General features: G+C 46.1%; 1 protein-coding gene across 3 annotated transcripts in view; it reads left to right on the top strand.

Moving 5' to 3' along the window:
- The window catches only part of cdkal1 (CDK5 regulatory subunit associated protein 1 like 1), a 553,618-nt gene extending 536,170 nt beyond the window's left edge, over window positions 1–17,448 (top strand). For all 3 annotated transcript variants that reach the window (XM_033013633.1, XM_033013634.1, XM_033013635.1), the window contains exon 15: window positions 16,947–17,448. In XM_033013633.1, coding sequence (XP_032869524.1) covers window positions 16,947–17,126 — 180 coding nt within the window. In that variant the 3' untranslated portion in view covers window positions 17,127–17,448. The remainder of the gene's footprint in view (window positions 1–16,946) is intronic.
- The last annotated feature ends 857 nt before the right edge of the window (window positions 17,449–18,305 follow it).

Genomic DNA, 18,305 nt, shown 5'->3' with positions numbered 1-18,305 from the left:
AAAGTTTTATGTGCCAGTTAGGACTTTGCTCATGACGAACCTGAGAGCTTTTAAACCTTTTGCTTTAAAAGGGATGATAACAATTTTCCAAAACAGAAGCTGCTATCAGTTACATTAGTGCAGACTTGTGTTGCCTGAGGAAGAATTTAGTCTTCAACACACACTGCAATTTTTACAGCCCAACTATTGAAGTCAAAGTGACTTGACCCGTGGTTGTTTGAAATATGTTTCTCCTCCGACTTTAATGATGGAAAGTGACAATGGTTATGAAATTTTTCATTTCAGCCAGTGGTGTGAGTTATAGTCTTATGCATTGAAACAGGCTCCTCAGCCCTCCATTGAGTACCTTTAATAGAAACATAGAAATATAAAAAAATAGTAGCCCATTCGGCCCTTCGAGCCATTCAATATGATCATGGCTGTTCATCCAAAATCAGTATCCCGATCCTGCTTTCTCTCCATATCCCTTGATTCCTTTAGCCCTAAGAGCTATATCTAACTCTCTCTTGAAAACATCCAGTGAATTGGCCTCCACTGCCTTGTGCGAAGGTGGACAATTCCACAGATTCCCAACTCTGGGTAAAATAGATTTTCCTCATCTCAGTCCGAAATGGCTTACCCCTTATTCTGAAACTGTGACCCCTGGTTCTGGACTCCCCCAACATCGGGAACACTTTTCCTGCATCTAGCCTGTCCAATCCCTTAAGAATTTTATATGTTTCCATAAGATCCTTCTAAATTCTAGTGAATATAAGCCTAGTCGACCCATTCTTTCATCATATGTCAGTCCTGCCATCCCGGGAATTAACCTGGTGAACCTACGCTGCACTCCCTCAATAGCAATAATGTCCTTCCTCAAATTAGGAGACCAAAACGGCACACAATACTCCAGGTGTGGTCTCACCAGGGCCCGGTACAGCTGCAGTAGGACCTCCTTGCTCCTATACTCAAATCTTCTTGCTATGGGGGCCCACATGCCATTTGCTTTATTCACTGCCTGCAGTAACTGCATGCTCACTTTCAATGACAGATGTACAAGGACACCCAGGTATAGTTGTACCTCCCCTTTTCCTAATCTGACACCTTTCAGATGTGGTTTACACCGAATATAGACGCAAAATGCTGGAGTAACTCAGCGGGACAGGCAGCATCTCTGGAGAGAAGGAATGGGTGACGTTTCGGGTCAAGACCCTTCTTCAGACTGAGTCGGGGAGAGAGAGTCTAAGGATATGAAAGCGTAAGGTGTGAAAATGAGAGATCAAAGGGGACAAAGTCGAGGAAAATGTAGAACATTGTTGGACAATGAGACATACAATGTTATATGTAATCAGGAGGACAGTCAGACTGGTCGGAGAACTAGGAAGGGGGAGGGATGGAAAGCAAGGGTTACGTGAAGTTAAGGAAGTTAGTCTTCATACCGCTGGATTGTAAGCTGCCCAAGCGAAATATGAGTTGCTGTTCCTCCAATTTGCACTGGGCCTCACTCTGACAATGGAGGAGGCCCAGGTCAGTATGGGAACGGGAAGGGGAGTTAAAGTGTTTAGCAACCGGGAGATCAGGTAGGTTTAGGCGGACTGAGTGGAGGTGTTCAGCGAAACGATCACAGTGTCTGCGCTTGGTCTCGCCGATATATCGGCATCCACACCTGGAACAGCGGATACGGTAGATGGGGTGGGTGGAGGTGTAAGTGAACTTCTCCCTCACCTGAAAGGACTGTCGGGGTCCTTGGACGGAGTCGAGGGAGGTGGTGTAGTACCTTTCACTCTTTTTGGAACTGGACAATTCTGGCATAAACATGTTGGTAACCTAATATTATGAGTTCTCTATTGGTTAATTAGTTGCCCAGTTGCAGTTGGTTTACAAGTTCTCTGGTTGTAATGGAAAGGAGTTGAGCTGCAGCACAATGAAGCACAGAGGTGTTATTCCTTAAACTTACAATGGGCTTAACTAGTGAGCATTGAGTGGTCAGAGTGGGATAGAGAATTAAAGTAATTGGTCATTAAAAGACATTTGGACATGTACATGGATAGGACAGGTGTAGAGGGATATAAGACAAACATGGGCAGGTGGGACTACTGTAGATGGGGCATCTTGGTCAGCATTGTCAAGTTGGGCTGAAGGGCCTGTTTCCATGCAGTAAGACTCTATGACTAGAATCTTTGCATGAGGTGTGGATAAAAAAGTCCTGTGGGGCGGCACGGTGGCGCAGCGGTAGAGTTGCTGCCTTACAGCGCCAGAGACCCGGGTTCAATCCTGACTCCGGGTGCTGTCTGTACGGAGTTTGCACGTTCTCCCCGTGACCTGCGTGGGTTTTCTCCGGGTGGGTTTTCCCCACCCACACTCCAAAGATGTACAGGTTTGTAGGTTAATTGGCTTCTGTAAATTGTAAATTGTCCCGAGTGTGTAGGATAGTGTTCGTGTGTGGGGTGATCGCTGGTCGGCGCTGACTCCGTGGGCTGAAGAGCCTGTTTCCACGCTTCATCTCTATAGTAAGCTAAACTAAACTTTAAAACTCAATTTGCTGTAATGACAGTTTTGTGTGGGATGGAAGAATCTTTTATAGTTTTGTAAGATGAACTGTGGATTGTTGAAAAATATTTCCTTTACACATGAAAGGGGGATAAGTCATTTCTCAGGAGGTTTTCCTGTGTATACTTGCCATTTTCAGGTACCATGTTTCCTGTGCTGCAACAACTTTGTATTTTGTTGAAGGCAGGCAGCACAGCTTTGGGGAAAATTGGGTGTTGCAAGGATATTAGGGTCAGTGCACTGCCTCTTGGAAATTAAGGTCCACAGTATGGGAACTGGATCAAAAGCTAAGGATTTGTATAGATTTGACTCCGTATGTTTACAGTGAAAGATTGGATTTTATAAATTTCCTTCCAAAGGGCTTAGTGTGAATGTGGAGCATCATAATATGATGTGATCCAACAAGCAATTGGAGTTGGCCAGTTTGACTGTGGACATTAGAGATACAGCGTGAAAACAGGCCCTTCTGCCCACCGAGTCCGCGCTGACCATCGATCACCCCGTGCGCCAGCACGATCCGACACACCAGGGACAATTTACTATTATTACCCAAAGCCAATTAACCTACAAACCTGGGCGTCTTTGGAGCGTGCGACGAAACCTGAGCACCCAGTCACCCTCGATTGTAATCACGTGCTGTCTTCCCGCTGACTGGCTAGTACCCGACAAAAGCTTTTCACTGTACCTTGGTACACCTGACAATAAACGGAACTAAAACCCACGCGGTAACAGGGAGAACATATGAGCTCCATAAAACCAGCACCCGTGATCGGGATCGAACCGGTGTCTCCGGCGCTGTGACGCAGCAACTCTACCGCTGCGCCGCCACTGCGCCACACCAATTTGGTTGTTGGTAAAAATAAGCGAGGCAAATGGTTTGACGATTTGATTCTTTCATTGAACCTATAAAACATGTTTTCAATGCCTGACTCGTTTAAATCCTCTTTGTAATTTGTTGTTCTCATCATGTAAAATAGTAAGATTAAACGAGAACTTACCAGTTTGAAGTTTGATCTGTATTTTATGAGGAGTTACGATGAGGGATTACGTGAAGAACCCGTTCAGCACGCATGCGCGGCATACTTCAAAGCAGCGGTGTGGAATCACAGATAGACACAGTTATTGAAGTAAACATAGTAAAGATAAGGAGACATCAGTTTATGAATTTGACCCATATTATTGAGGGTGGGAGCGGAGGGCACGTAATCCCTCATCGTAACTCCTCATAAAATACAGATCAAACTTCAAACTGGTAAGTTCTCGTTTAATCTTACTATTTTACTTCGGAGTCACGTGAGTGATTCCGTGAAGATTTCAAAGCTCTGTGATTTCAAACCGTGTAACAGTTATTACTACATCACTGCCGAAGTCTTTGAGGGAGGAAGTGTGTTATCGTAACCAACCAATGAATCTGTTTGTAGAAAAACACAATGGTATTTTTTAACAATAACAACAAAGAAATTAAATTGCTCCCCTGGGCTTAAATTAAATATTTGCAGTCTGTAAAATCTTTCCTGCAAATAAAACAGGTTTTGCCAACGGCTTATTATAAAATTTCTGAACGGTCTTTCCCCCCCACCATCCTGCTGTAGCCAGGATGTGGTTTATAGGCACGTCCATTCTTTTAGCCGTCGACGTGGATGCTGCCCTGGTGGAATGAAATTTGTACATGTTATTTTTTATCCCAGCAGCTTTTAGCACCTGCTTGAGCCATCTCGAAATGGCTCGTCACCCATCCATAAGGTTTTTTATGACTGACCCACAAGGCTTTTCATCTCCCTCGAATATTTTGGTTGTGTCTATGTAGGATAATAGGGTCATGGCACATAACCGTGTTTCTGGCGGGTAAGCCCGGAATTCCACGACTGGATTAGGTGTTCCTGGTCTGCTCTGTTTGATCATTCCCTGGATAACGACAGAGATCTGGTCTGGAGCTGTGAGCATGGTGTCCAGTCGCAATAGGTGTAGTGACTGGACCCTCTGTGCAGCTACAAGTGCCATCAACATGAGTGTTTTGAGCATAGATGGTTCCAGGTTGAGGGATCTGGTTGGTGGCCATCCCCTGAGGTATGTCAGGACCACACTGACATCCCATATATGGGTGTACCTTGGTCTAGGGGGTTAGAGTTGTAAATACCCTTCATTAGTTTGACCACCAGCTGGTGGGACCCCATGGCCTGTTGTCCTGGAGCTGGCTTTAAATAGACAGGCAGGGCAATTCTAGCTGTGTTGATGGCTCTGTAGCTGAGTCCTTCATCGTGGTGAAGGTTCGCCAGGAATTCCAGTACGTTGGAAACTGTAGCGGTTGAGTAGGTGGTCCCTGTATCCAAGCAGTACTTCTCCCATTTTTTGATGCTGGACAAGTGCTGTTTTTTAGTGGATGTTCGGAGGGATGCTGACATGGTGTCGACGGTTTGTTATGATAATCCCAGTCCCAGAAGTGGTTTGTGCAGAATCTGCAACCCAGGAGTATGATTTTTTCATGGCACGGGTGGCTTGTGCCCGACACTGGGTGTTAACAACTCTGGGTCACTGGGGAATACCATCGGAGTTTCAACAACCATGTCATGGAGTATTGGGAACCATGGCTGTGTAGGCCAGTCGGGTACTATCAAAATACCTGAAGCAGAGTCCATTTGTACTGTGCGTAGTCCCCGACTGATGAGGCAGAAGGGAGGAGATGCATAGAAGAAGAATTTCCCCAATCCAGCGCGAACGCATCTACCGCTGCTGCCTCAGGGTCTGGTTCCCAAGCGACATACATAGGTACCTGGTGATTTAGCCTCGATGCAAATAAATCGATATCTGGCGTGCCATATTGCTTGATAACTTTTGTGAAAATTTTTTTTGGGGTTTTAACATCCATTCGATGTTGTCATTAAATTTACGTGACCTGGTGTCTGCCACTGTATTTAGCTTACCTGGCAGGTAAGTGACTGATAGCCAAATATGTCTTTGGACACACCATTGCCAAATTGTGTTGACCAACTTGTCGCATGATACCGATTTTATGCCGCCCATATGGTTAATGTAGGCCACCACCGTAGTATTATCTATTTATAACCGTACATGCAAGTGATGCATATTTATGCATATGCTTTTAAACCATAAAAGTCACCCAACATCTCTAGATAATTAATGCCCAGTGTAAGTGGTAACGATGATTCTGGGTTAGTCCATCTACTACTTGTGCTGGATATAGAGTTAGTTGCTCCCCAGTCTTGAGCACTGGCATCTGTTTGGATAACTGACGTAGGGTTAGTGATGATAATAGGCTGAAACTATGTCAAACGTTTTTTGCCCACCACTGTAGTTCTGATATTACTTCAGTGGGTAACTTCATGAAACGATCATAATGACCTGTATGTCGTTTTTGGTACAAAGGTCCGAATTATGTAGCCGGAAATGCTGCTACCATTTTCCCAATTACTCTGTTACTTGTCGAGTAGTTGGTAGTTTGTTGACCATTAAATTGTTGCATGATTGTGCCAATTCAACTATGTTGTCTTTTGGCAATGTTACAGTCACGTAGACTGAATTAATTGTGAAGCCCAAGTAGTCCATGATAGAGGATGGCTTCAACTTAGATTTATCTGGATGTAAGACAACCCCAGGGTTTCGAATAACTGTTTGGTAGCTGAACAGCTAACATAGTCAAATTCATGGTCTTGCCTACCATTTAGGATATCATCAAGATATGCCATGACAATATGTTTTTGTCTTCTGAATATTGCCAGAGCTGGTTTTAGTGTCTTGGTGACACTCTGGGGCTGATGTGAACCCATTGGGTAACGCTTTAAACTGCTATAGCTGCCCCATCCAGGTAAATTTCAGGTATCTGCGATGATCCTTGTGAATGGTACTAAATAGTAAACATCTTTAAGATGAATGCTTGCCATGAAGTATCCTTTGGAATTTAGTTGTTTGGCAGTAACAACCGGTTCCATTTTGAAATGTATATACTTAACAAACATATTTAGTGAAGTTAAGTCAATGATGATGCGACATCCACCATCTTTTTTTGGGTTTAGTGAATATATTTGATACGAATTGCAAGGGTTCATGTTTTCCCATGATACCCTTTGTAATTATTCTCACCAGTTCAGCTTGTCCCTCTTGTTTCTTTAACGGAGAGGGGACAAAATACCCTCTGGGGTGAATGTTGACCTGGTGGCAATTTTTCTAGTATGAATTGTATTTGTATTCACTAATGCCATTGAGTATATACTGATCACTCGTGATAGACTCCCATGTGTTAGTATTACTCTATATACTGGTAGGAACCAGACCCACCTACCTCCATGGTTATGGGTATTCTTCTGTTTCCTGCCGGTCCAACGAGTGTTGCACGTCGTCTGACGTGGCGGTGACGTTGGGGGGTGGCACATTTTCCATGGGGTCCGCTCTGGGCCCTGGTCTAAAGAAGACTTTCGGTGATAGAATGCGGACCCCGAGCTTTCATCAGTCCCATATGTAGACGTCGACTGATGGACGCGATGGGGTGCTGCTGCGTAGGAATTACTGTTTTTGGTTACTCGTCCCGGCCCTGCCCTCATGAGCCGAAAGTTTTGTAAAACCTCTTGCATGTCCTTCATATGCTTTGTGAGGTTTTTGCCAAAGAGCAGTGGGTCTGGCTCAGTGGCTGGGGTATGCACAACCCCGCAATGTAGGATTTTATGGCAGGTCTTATGACTTGTTTATGAAGGTTGTGGTCATCTCCGTATTTGTCCATGGAACGAGGAAAAAACGATGTGATGGCTGTCGTCAGGCTGTTAACGGCCTCCTGCACGTGGGGTTTCCACGTAGCTGTCCACCACACCTAGCAGCTCTTCCTGTTCCTGCACCCCTTGCATACTCCCGAGATCTTCAGCCATTGCCCCTGTTCTTGACCAGCCCAGTCCTGGTCACCAAAGCTATCCTCTGGAAAGGAGGAAGCAATGGACAGTGCACAAGGCATTGTGGAGGGAGTGCCTGACCCCCCTCTGCGAGAGCGCCCCTCCTGGGGTGCACCTCGCTGGAGCTCCTGCTCCAAGAACCGCTCCAAGCGGCTCATGCGGCTGTCTCTCCCCCGCCTGGGTGGAGAGACGTCCCCGTCCGATAAGTCGGAGCCACCGGCCGGATGCCTCTTCCTTGGCTTTACATCCAGCCCGCTGCTCAGGTGCTAGCGGGCTGGGCTCGGCGCGGTGTCGGGGAATAGCGGACCGCCCGGTAAGCGGTCCTACCGCCTTGTTGCTGCCCCCGCGAGATGGAACGCTCCTCTGTGGAGTCGAGCGGGGGCAGGTCTGTTCAGGCGGCTGTCTTTCCCCCCGGGCGGGTGGAAAGACGTCCCGTCCGATAAGTCGGAGCCACCGGCCGGACGCCTCCGTGGCGGTACTTCCAGCCCACTGCTTAGGCGCTAGCGGGGCTGGGCTCGGCACGGTGTCGGGATAGCGGAGCGCAGGGTAAGCGATCCTACCGCCTTGATGCTGCCCCCCCCCAGATGGAACGCTCCTCCGTGGAGTCGAGCGGGGGACAGGTCTGTTCTGTTGCTGTCCCCCCCCCCCCCCAGATGGACGCTCCTCCGTGGAGTCGAGCGGGGGACAGGTTTGTTGCAAGGCCTTTCTTCTCTGCCGGACAGCAGAAGGCTCCCTGTGAAAGAAAAACCCGGCGTCAGCTTACCTAACGGTCCGTTCTTTCACCTCCATAGCGGGAGCGCCTGACTCCCGCTGTGCCGCTGTTGCTCTGCTGGACGTAATACCGCGCAAGCGTGCTGAACGGGTTCTTCACGGAATCACTCACGTGACTCCGAAGTAAAATTCTTAATACAAGCCGTGTCATATTAGGAGCAAGAAAATTGATGGCTGATGTTTGGTGCAATGACCTCGATTCTGATCAGTGCCTTTGCCAAGTCACCTTGTGATCGGCAAGCAAAGATGTTTCAAGGTCTCGTAGGCGAGAGCTCCCACAACTCCAGTGCCGAGTTCAATACCGTGCCTATCACAGCACATTTATGTTCTCCGAGCAGAACCAGCTACAATCTTTAACCCATTAGATTGAAGTCTGCTCTCTGAGCCGCACAAACTGTAGACCCAGAATGAAGCTCAGGAAACCAAAAATGTTATTTCAACCGCGTACACGATTGGGAGTAACCCCAGATACTGCCGGCCAGCCCTGCTGATTTCTTCCAGCACTTTGTATTTTGTAAAGGTTCAGCATCTGCAGTTCCTTTTTGCACTCCCAGCACTCCCCCCTTAATTAAGGTAAGGGCGGAGTATGAGTGCCAGGGCAGTTTACTGTTCTGGATGACAGATGTGGGAAGTCATGGAATCTGATAGCCTTCCAGACGTCCACATCTGCACAAGGTGCGTCGAGATGGGGCTCCTAAGGGACCGTAATTAGGAACCTGGAGCAGCAGCTCGATGACCTCTGTCTGGTCAGGGAGAGTCAGGAGGTCATAGAGAGGAGTTTTAGAGAGGTGGTCACTCCAAGACCACGTGAGGCTGACAAGTGGGTCACGGTTAGGAGGGGCAAGGGGCAGAGGCAGAGACTAGAGAGTACCCCGGTGGCTGTACACCTTTTTTTAAAAAAATTTTTTTATTTTTTTATTTTTTTTTAATCCAAAAAATTTATTCAATTATTAAAAATAATATTTACACTACAATAAAACAAGCCAGAACCCACCACCATAATACAATACAAACATGTAATAAACTACTATACAACTATGATACAATCCTTATTGAGGATACATTCAACACCCTGCGGAGCCCAGCGGTCCCGGAACTCCCTCAGGGTGCCCGCAGACAGGGCGTATTCCCTTTCTAATCCCACCCGGGCACGGACGTAACCCCGGAAAAGGGGCAGGCAGCTGGCTCGGGTAGAGCCCTCCACCGTCTGGCGCCGTGACTCGCGGATGGCCAGCTTGGCCAGGCCCAGGAGCAACCCAACCAGGACATCTTCAGCCCTACCCTCTCCCCTACGCACAGGGTGTGGCTGTACACCTTGGCAATAAGTACTCCTGTTTGAGTACTGTTGGGGGGGACAGCCTACCTGGGGGTAGCAACAGCGGCCGGGCCTCTGGCAATGAGACCGGCCCTGTTGCTCAGAAGGGTAGGGAAAAGAAGAGGAGGGCAATAGTAATAGGGGACTCTATAGTTAGGGGGTCAGACAGGCGATTCTTTGGACTCAGTCAGGAGACCCGGATGGTAGTTTGCCTCCCTGGTGCCAGGGTCTGGGATGTGTCTGAACGTTTCCAAGATATCCTGAAATCGGAGGGAGAGGAGCCTGAGGTCGTGGTAGAAACATAGAACATAGAAAATAGGTGCAGGAGTAGGCCATTCGGCCCTTCGAGCCTGCACCGCCATTCAATATGATCATGGCTGATCATCCAACTCATTATGCTGTACCTGCCTTCTCTCCATATCCCCTGATCCCTTTAGCCACAAGGGCCACATCTAACTCCCTCTTAAATATAGTCAATGAACTGGCCTCAACTACCTTCTGTGGCAGAGAATTCCAGAGATTCACCACTCTCTGTGTGAAAAATGTTTTTCTCATCTCGGTCCTAAAAGATTTCCCCCTTATCCTTAAACTGTGACCCATATAGGTACATATAAGTACCAATGACATAAGTAGAAAAGGAGAAGAGGTCCTGAAAGGAGAATTTAGGGAGTTAGGAAGAGAGTTAAGGAGAAGGACCGTAAAAGTAACAATCAGGATTACTGCCTGTGCCACGCGACAGTGAGAGTAGGAATGGAGCGAGGTGGAGGATAAATGCGTGGCTGAGGGACTGGTGCAGAGGACAGGGATTCAAGTTTCGGGATCATTGGGACCTCTTTTGGGGAAGGTGTGACCTGTACAAAAAGGTCGGGTTGCACTTGAACCCGAGGGGAGCCAATATCCTGGCGGGGAGATTTGCAAATGCTACTGGGGAGACTTTAAACTAGAACGGTTGGGGGGAGGGACTCAAATAGAGAAAGCTAGTAGACAGTGTATGAGGCAGGAGGCAGAGAAGGGAAGCATTCAGACCCAACATGTAGGGGAGAAAGTAGAAAAAGATAATAAACAGAAAATAAGAGGTGGTGGGTTTCTTAAATGTGTATATTTTAATGCTAGGAGCATTGTAAGAAAGGTGGATGAGCTTAGAGCCTGGATTGACACCTGGAAGTATGATGTTGTGGCGATTAGTGAAACATGGTTGCAGGAGGGCTGTGATTGGAAACTAAATATTCCAGGATTTTGTTGCTTCAGGTGTAATAGAATTAGAAACATAGAAACATAGAAAATAGGTGCAGGAGTAGGCCATTCGGCCCTTCGAGCCTGCACCGCCATTCAATATGATCATGGCTGATCATCCAACTCAGTATCCTGTACCTGCCTTCTCTCCATACCCCCTGATCCCTTTAGCCACAAGGGCCACATCTAACTCCCTCTTAAATATAGCCAACGAACTGGCCTCAACTATCTTCTGTGGCAGAGAATTCCAGAGATTCACCACTCTCTGTGTGAAAAATGTTTTCCTCATCTCAGTCCTAAAAGATTTCCCCCTTATCCTTAAACTGTGACCCCTTGTTCTGGACTTCCCCAACATCGGAAACAATCTTCCTGCATCTAGCCTGTCCAACCCCTTAAGAATTTTGTAAGTTTCTATAAGATCCCCCCTCAATCTTCTAAATTCTAGCGAGTACAAGCCGAGTCTATCCAGTCTTTCTTCATATGAAAGTCCTGATATCCCAGGAATCAGTCTGGTGAACCTTCTCTGTACTCCCTCTATGGCAAGAATGTCTTTCCTCAGATTAGGAGACCAGGAGGTGTTGGAGGGGCAAGAGGTGGAGGTGTTGAATTGCTTGTCAGGGAAGATATTACAGCAGTGCTTTGGCAGGATAGATTAGAGGGCTCGTCTAGGGAGGGTATTTGGGTGGAACTGAGAAATGGGAAAGGTGTAGCAACACTTATAGGGGTGTATTATAGACCTCCTAATGGGGAGCGAGAATTGGAAGAGCAAATATGTAAGGAGATAGCAGATATTAGTAGTAAGCACAAGGTAGTGATTGTGGGAGATTTCAATTTTCCACACGTAGACTGGGAAACACATTCTGTAAAAGGGCTGGATGGTTTGGAGTTTGTAAAATGTGTGCAGGATAGTTTTTTGCAGGAATACATAGAGGTACCTACTAGAGAAGGGGCAGTGCTGAACGGAGGTATGTTTTGGGGAGCACTTCGGGTCCAGTGATCACAATACCATTAGTTTCAATATAATTATATTAGTGGGGTGCCTCAGGGATCTGTGTTGGGTCCACTGTTGTTTGTCATATACATCAATGATCTGGATGATGGTGTGGTAAATTGGATTAGTAAGTATGCAGATGATACTAAGATAGGTGGTGTTGTGGATAATGAAGTAGAATTTCAAAGTCTACAGAGAGATTTAGGCCAGGTGGAAGAGTGGGCTGAAAGATGGCAGATGGAGTTTAATGCTGATAAGTGTGAGGTGCTACATCTTGGCAGGACAAATCAAAATAGGACATACATGGTAAATGGTAGTGAATTGAGGAATGCAGTTGAACAGAGGGATCCAGGAATAACTGTGCACAGTTCCCTGAAAGTGGAATCTCATGTAGATAGGGTGGTAAAGAAAGCTTTTGGTGTGCTGGCCTTTATACATCAGAGCATTGAGTAGAGAAGTTGGGATGTAATGTTAAAATTGTACAAGCCATTGCTGAGGCCAATTCTGGAATATGGTGTACAATTTTGGTCGCCAAATTATAGGAAAGATGTCAACAAAATAGAGAGAGTACAGAGGAGATTTACTAGAATGTTGCCTGGGTTTCAGCACCTAAGTTACAGAGAAAGGTTGAACAAGATAGGTCTTTATTCTTTGGAGCGCAGAAGGTTGAGGGGGGACTTGATAGAGGTCTTTAAAATTATGAGAGGGATAGACAGAGTTGACGTGGATACGCTTTTTCCATTGAGAGTAGGGAAGATTCAAACAAGAGGACGTGATTTGAGAATTAAGGGACAAAAGTTTAGGGGTAACATGAGGGGGAACTTCTTTACTCAGAGAGTGGTAGCTGTGTGGAATGAGCTTCCAGTGGAAGTGGTGGAGGCAGGTTCGATTTTATCATTTAAAAATAAATCGGATGGGTATATGGACGGGAAAGGAATGGAGGGTTATGGTCTGAGTGCAGGTAGATGGGACTAGGTGAGAGTAAGTGTTCGGCACGGACTAGAAGGGCCGAGATGGACTGTTTCCGTGCTGTAATTGTTATATGGTTATATGGTGCAGAATTAACGTTGTTCAGTTTAGTTTATTGTCACGTGTACCGAGGTACAGTAAAAAGCCTTTGTTACGTGCTATCCAGTCAGCAGAAAGACAATACATGATGACAATCGAGCCATTTACAGTGTGCAGACACATGATAAGGGAATAACGTATAGTGCAAGGTAAAGCCAGCAAAGTCCAATCAAGGATATTCCAAGGGTCACCAAAGAGGTGTATAGTAGTTCAGCACTGCTCTCTGGTTGTGATAGGATTACTCAGTTGCCTGATAACAACATTCCATCCCTGAATCTGGATGGTGTGCGTTTTCACCTGTTGCCTGTGGGGAGAGGGGAGAAGAGGGAGTGGCCAGCGTGCGACTGGTCCTTGATTATGCTTCTGGCCTTGCCGAGGCAGCGTCAGGTATAAATGGAGTCAATAGAAACATAGAAAATACGTGCATGAGTAGGCCATTCGGCCCTTTGCGCCAGCACTACCATTCAATATGATCATGGCTGATCATCCAAAATCAGTACCCCGTTCCTGCTTTCTCCCCATATCCCTTGATTCCCTTAGCCCTAAGAGCTAAATCTCTCTCCCTTGGAAACATCCAAGGAATTGGCCTCCACTGCCTTCTGTGGCTGGGAATTCCATAGATTCACAACTCTCTGGGTGAAAAAGTTTTTCCTCATCTCTGTCCTAAATGGCCTACACCTTATTCTTAAACTGTGACCCCTGGTTATGGACTCCCCCAACATGGGGAACATTATTCCTGCATCTAGCCTGTCCAATCCCTTAAGAATGTTATGTTTTTCTATAAGAAACCCTCTCATCCTTCCAAATTCCAGCGAATACAAGCCCAGTCGACCCATTCTTTCATTATACGTCAGTCCTGCCATCCCAGGAATTGACCTGGTCAACCTACGCTGCACTCCCTCAGTAGCAATAATGTCCTTCCTCAAATTAGAAGACCAAAATTGCACACAATACTCCAGGTGCGGTCTCACCAGGGCCCTGTACAACTGCAGTAGGACCTCCTTTCTCCTAAACTGAAATCCTCTCGCAATGAAGGCCATCATGCCATTGGCTTTCTTCACTGCCTGCTGTACCTGCATGCTTACTTTCAGTGACTAATGTACAAGCACACCCAGGTCTTGTTGCAAATCCTCTTCTAATCTGACACCATTCAGATAATAATCTGCTTTCCTGTTCTTGTCATCAAAGTGGATAACCTGAGATTTATCCACATCATACTGCAGATACCATGCTTCTGCCCACTCACCCAACGATTTGCAACAAGACCTGGGTCACCCGGCAGCCTCAAGTTTTAAAAAAACATAGAAAATAGGTGCAGGAGGAGGCCATTCGGCCCTCAGAGCCAGCACCGCCATTTATTGTGATCATGGCTGATCGTCCCAAATCAATAACCCGTGCCTGCCTTTTCCCCATATCCCTTGATTCCACTAGCCCCTAGAGTTCTATCTAACTCTCTCCTAAATCCATCCAGTGATTTGGCCTCCACTGTCCTCTGTCCTCCTCGCAGCTCACACGGCTTTGTGTCATCCACAAACTTAGAGATGTTACATTTAATTCCCTTGTCTAAATCGTTAATATATATTGTAAACAACTGGGGTTGTTTACAGAGCCTTGCGGCACCCCACTAGACACTGCCTGCCATTCTGAAAAGGATCCTTTAATTCCTACTCTTTGCTTCCTGTATGCCAACCAGTTCTCTATCCATGTCAATACCCTACCCCCAATACCATGTGCTCTAATTCTGCACACTAATCTCTTGTGTTGGACCTTGTCAAAGGCTTTTTGAAAGTCCAGATACACCACATCCATTGGCTCTCCCTTATCCATTCTACTTGTTACATCCTCAAAAAATTCCAAAAGAGTAGTCAAACATGATTTCCCCTTCATAAATCCATTCTGACTTTGACTGATCCCGTCACTGAGTCTCCGCCTTAACAATATCCGTTGACTTGGCCTCCACAGCCGTCTGCGACAATGAATTCCACAGATTCACCAACCTCCGACTAAAGAAATTCCTCCTCATCTCCTCTTCATCCCCCTTTCTATTTTTTTGTGAGCCAGGGAAGTCATTTGTCTTGGGGCACAATCACTTTGATGCTCCATCCCATTTCTGGCACTCGTGAGTAAGAGGCATGCGATCAACCTAGTTATTTTTCTTTTGAGAAGCCATTCTTCCTGGCAGCTCCGTTGAAACAAGAGGAACAAACCCAAAACGCAGGTAAGCTGCCAAGGATCAAGGAATTAGAGGCTGATGGGGATGATCCACAGTTGATGATCACAAATCAGTGCAGCAATAATGGCGTGTAGTTTGTTTTCAGTTGACAGGTTGCCTTGATTTGGAAGGTGTGAGTTGCCGCTCGAATGTGGTGAATAACGAGATCTGTGATAAAAGTGACTTTTCTTTTTGTCATCTAATATCACTTCCGTGAAACAGGGCGGCACGGTGGCGCAGTGGTATAGTTACTGCCTTACGGTGCTTACAGCACCAGAGACCCGGGTTCGATCCTGTGGAAAGTGCCTAGTGGGCTGGATATCGAATAATGATGAGTACAGAAAGTAGATTGAGAACATTGTAACTGGCGTCAAGACACCAACCTCTCCCTTAAGGGCAGCACGGTGGCGCAGCGGTAGAGTTACTGCCTTATAGCGCCTGAGAACGGGTTCGCTCCTGTCTACGGGTGCTTGTCTGTACGGAGTTCGTAGGTTCTCCCCGTGACCTGCGTGGGTTTTCTCCGAAATCTTCGCTTTCCACCCATACTCCAAAGACGTACAGGTTTGCAGGCTAATTGGCTTGGTATAATTGTAACGTTGTCCCTAGTGTTTGTAGGATAGTGTTAATGTGCGGGGATAGTTGGTCGGCACAGACTTGGTGGACCTAAGGACATCATTTCCGCGCTGTATCTCTAAACTAAACTAATATCAGCAAGACAAAGGAGATAGTAAGTAACCTCAGGAAGCGATGCAATGCACACACCCCATTCTACATTGATGGCACCCAAATGGAGATGGCCTCCTACCTATGTTCTGCAGGGATGCTGCCTGACCCGCTGAGTTGCTCCAGCATTTTGTGTCATTCCTTATATTCCTTAAACCAGCACCTGCAGTTCCTTGTTTCTTCATTGGGTATCTAATGGGCCCGCAGACTCAGACAATGCAACACCTACTGCAATGCCCATTGCTGGATAATCCATGTACTACTGCGGACCTTGCACTTAACACTCCAATAGCCACAACGATGTGTACAGCAGAGGCGAGCCACTATATAGCATAAGGACACAAAAGAAGAAGAATGGGTAAAGAGTTGAAGTCAGTTTCTTTGTAACAGATTGTACCCCTTTTACTTTTTGTAAATGTAAGGGAGGAATTGCATGTGCTTTGGTTGATTGACGGTTTCAATTTTCACGCTTAACTGAGCGTGTCCCGATGACATAATAATCATGCATCATTAGGCCAGGGCTGACTGCTCCCGTTTCAGGTGTGGAAAACCGCAGAAGCCTTCAAAACACAGAACATTGAGTTATGGCTGCCGAAATGAGGAACTAACTAATAGCTTCAGATCGTGCAACTAAACTGACCAAGTTATGAAATGATCACTAGTTTTAGCTTCTTAGTCCTTTAATTTTTTACAACCTTGTTTGATATTATTTATTTTACGAAAAGATTGTTTCACCTCAAAATTGATCCTACTGTATGTGCTAATTTAAATTATGTGCTAATTTAAATACAAACAATGGCATCAAATAACGTGCCTTCTTTTTCCACCCACGACGAGGAACGAGGGCGAGGAGGGAGAAGGGGAGAGAGCGCGGGGGAGGGGGAGGAGAGAGAGGAGAGAGGGAGAGAAGAAAGGGAGAACAGGGGGAGAGAGAGGGAGAGAGAAAGGGAGAGGAGAGAGAGAGAGAGAGCGAGAGAGAGAGAAGAGAGAGAGCAGGAGAGAGAAGAGAGAGAGAGATAGAGCAGATCGACGCGAGAGAGAGCGAGAGAGAGAGAGAGAGAGAGAGAGAGATATATAGCTCTGACTATCTCTCTCTCTCTCTCTCATCTCTCTCTCTCTCTCTCTCTTCTCTTTCTCCATTTTCTCTCTCTCTTTCTCTCTCTCTCTCTCTCTCTCTCTCTCTCTCTCTCTCTCTGTCTCTCTCTCCAGGAATTCAAGCCCTTCAGTGAGAATGGATCAGCTCTTCCTGCATATCACTTCTGGGGCATTGAGAACTACTTCTCCACAAGCCTGTTGCCATGGAACCTGCAAAGCTCCAGGGTGAAGATACTGTACATGGCGCTGGCTGTGTTGACAGTGATAACAGCAGTAACTATGGCAATATTCTGATAGGTCCCTTGCTGTCAATGGAGTTGCATTCTACATGTAAAGAGAGCCGGGAGATGTTGTTTCAGTATATTTACACACAAATGAAGAGAATATTTTTAAGGTGGATGCAGTGGTTGAACTTTAAAAACTATTCTTTTATTTAATTTTTATTTCTAAAAGCCAGTTCTTTTTTATTTCTGCAAACATGAAAAATCTTGTTCCTGTGTGTATACCATTTTTGCCAGCAAGAAAAATATTTTTATTCGTTTTGGAAATTTACCTCTGAGATTTTACATGTACAAGACTCAGTAAAGCAATAAAATTTGCAGTTCTATTGTCAGTTTAATACGAGTCTTTTTACAATACTGCACACAATAATGTGACAAACGGGGTTACATTTCAAATTCCTTCAAAAAAGTTGACAAGCACTTTATTGGGTTCATGGCTAACATAGTATCAACAAAAAATATAAGAAAAGATAGCATATTAATGGCAAGTTTCCAAAAATGGCATCAGAAAACACAAATACATTTTGTGTAACGGTTGTTGCGTGGTGTCTACCAGTGACCTGGTTGGCACAGTAAGTGCACGTATTTCTTATTCCTTTCTATGTTTATGAATACCACATGGAACAATAAAATTGCAAACACCGTTTCCACTTCATTCACCTGATCATGTAGTATCAGTGATAATTTTCCAATGTTCTATAGACTCGGGATCAGTTCCTGTCAATTGGAGGGTAGCTAATGTTATCCCACTTTTTAAGAAAGGCGGGAGAGAGAAAACAAGGAATTTTACTTCGGAGTCACGTGAGTGACTACGTGAAGAACCCGTCCAGCACGCTTGCGTGACATGAGCGTTCACGCAGATGCAACAGCGACGAACGGGAGTACAGGCGCTCCCGCTACAAGCCTGAAGGAACGGACCGTTAGGTAAATACTTACCCACAGGTTCGAATTTACTACTTTGCTCCTCTTTGTTGCTCCAGGGGAAACTTGAGAGAGCAAAGCAGAACAGAGGGAAGTGGCCCCCGTTCGACTCCAGGGAAGGAGCGTTCCGTCAGTGGAGGGGGCGAGAGGCGGCACCGGGACCGCACACGCTGCGGTCCACAGTCAGGGTACTGAACCGATATCCAGTCCGCTAACAGCTGTCTGACCAACAGCAGCGGACTGGAGGGAAACTCAAAAACCGGCCGGTAAC

This window comes from Amblyraja radiata, chromosome 2, assembly GCF_010909765.2.
Source record: "Amblyraja radiata isolate CabotCenter1 chromosome 2, sAmbRad1.1.pri, whole genome shotgun sequence".
NCBI classification, from domain to species: Eukaryota; Metazoa; Chordata; class Chondrichthyes; order Rajiformes; family Rajidae; genus Amblyraja; species Amblyraja radiata.
This window is presented reverse-complemented; position numbering and strand designations above follow the sequence as displayed.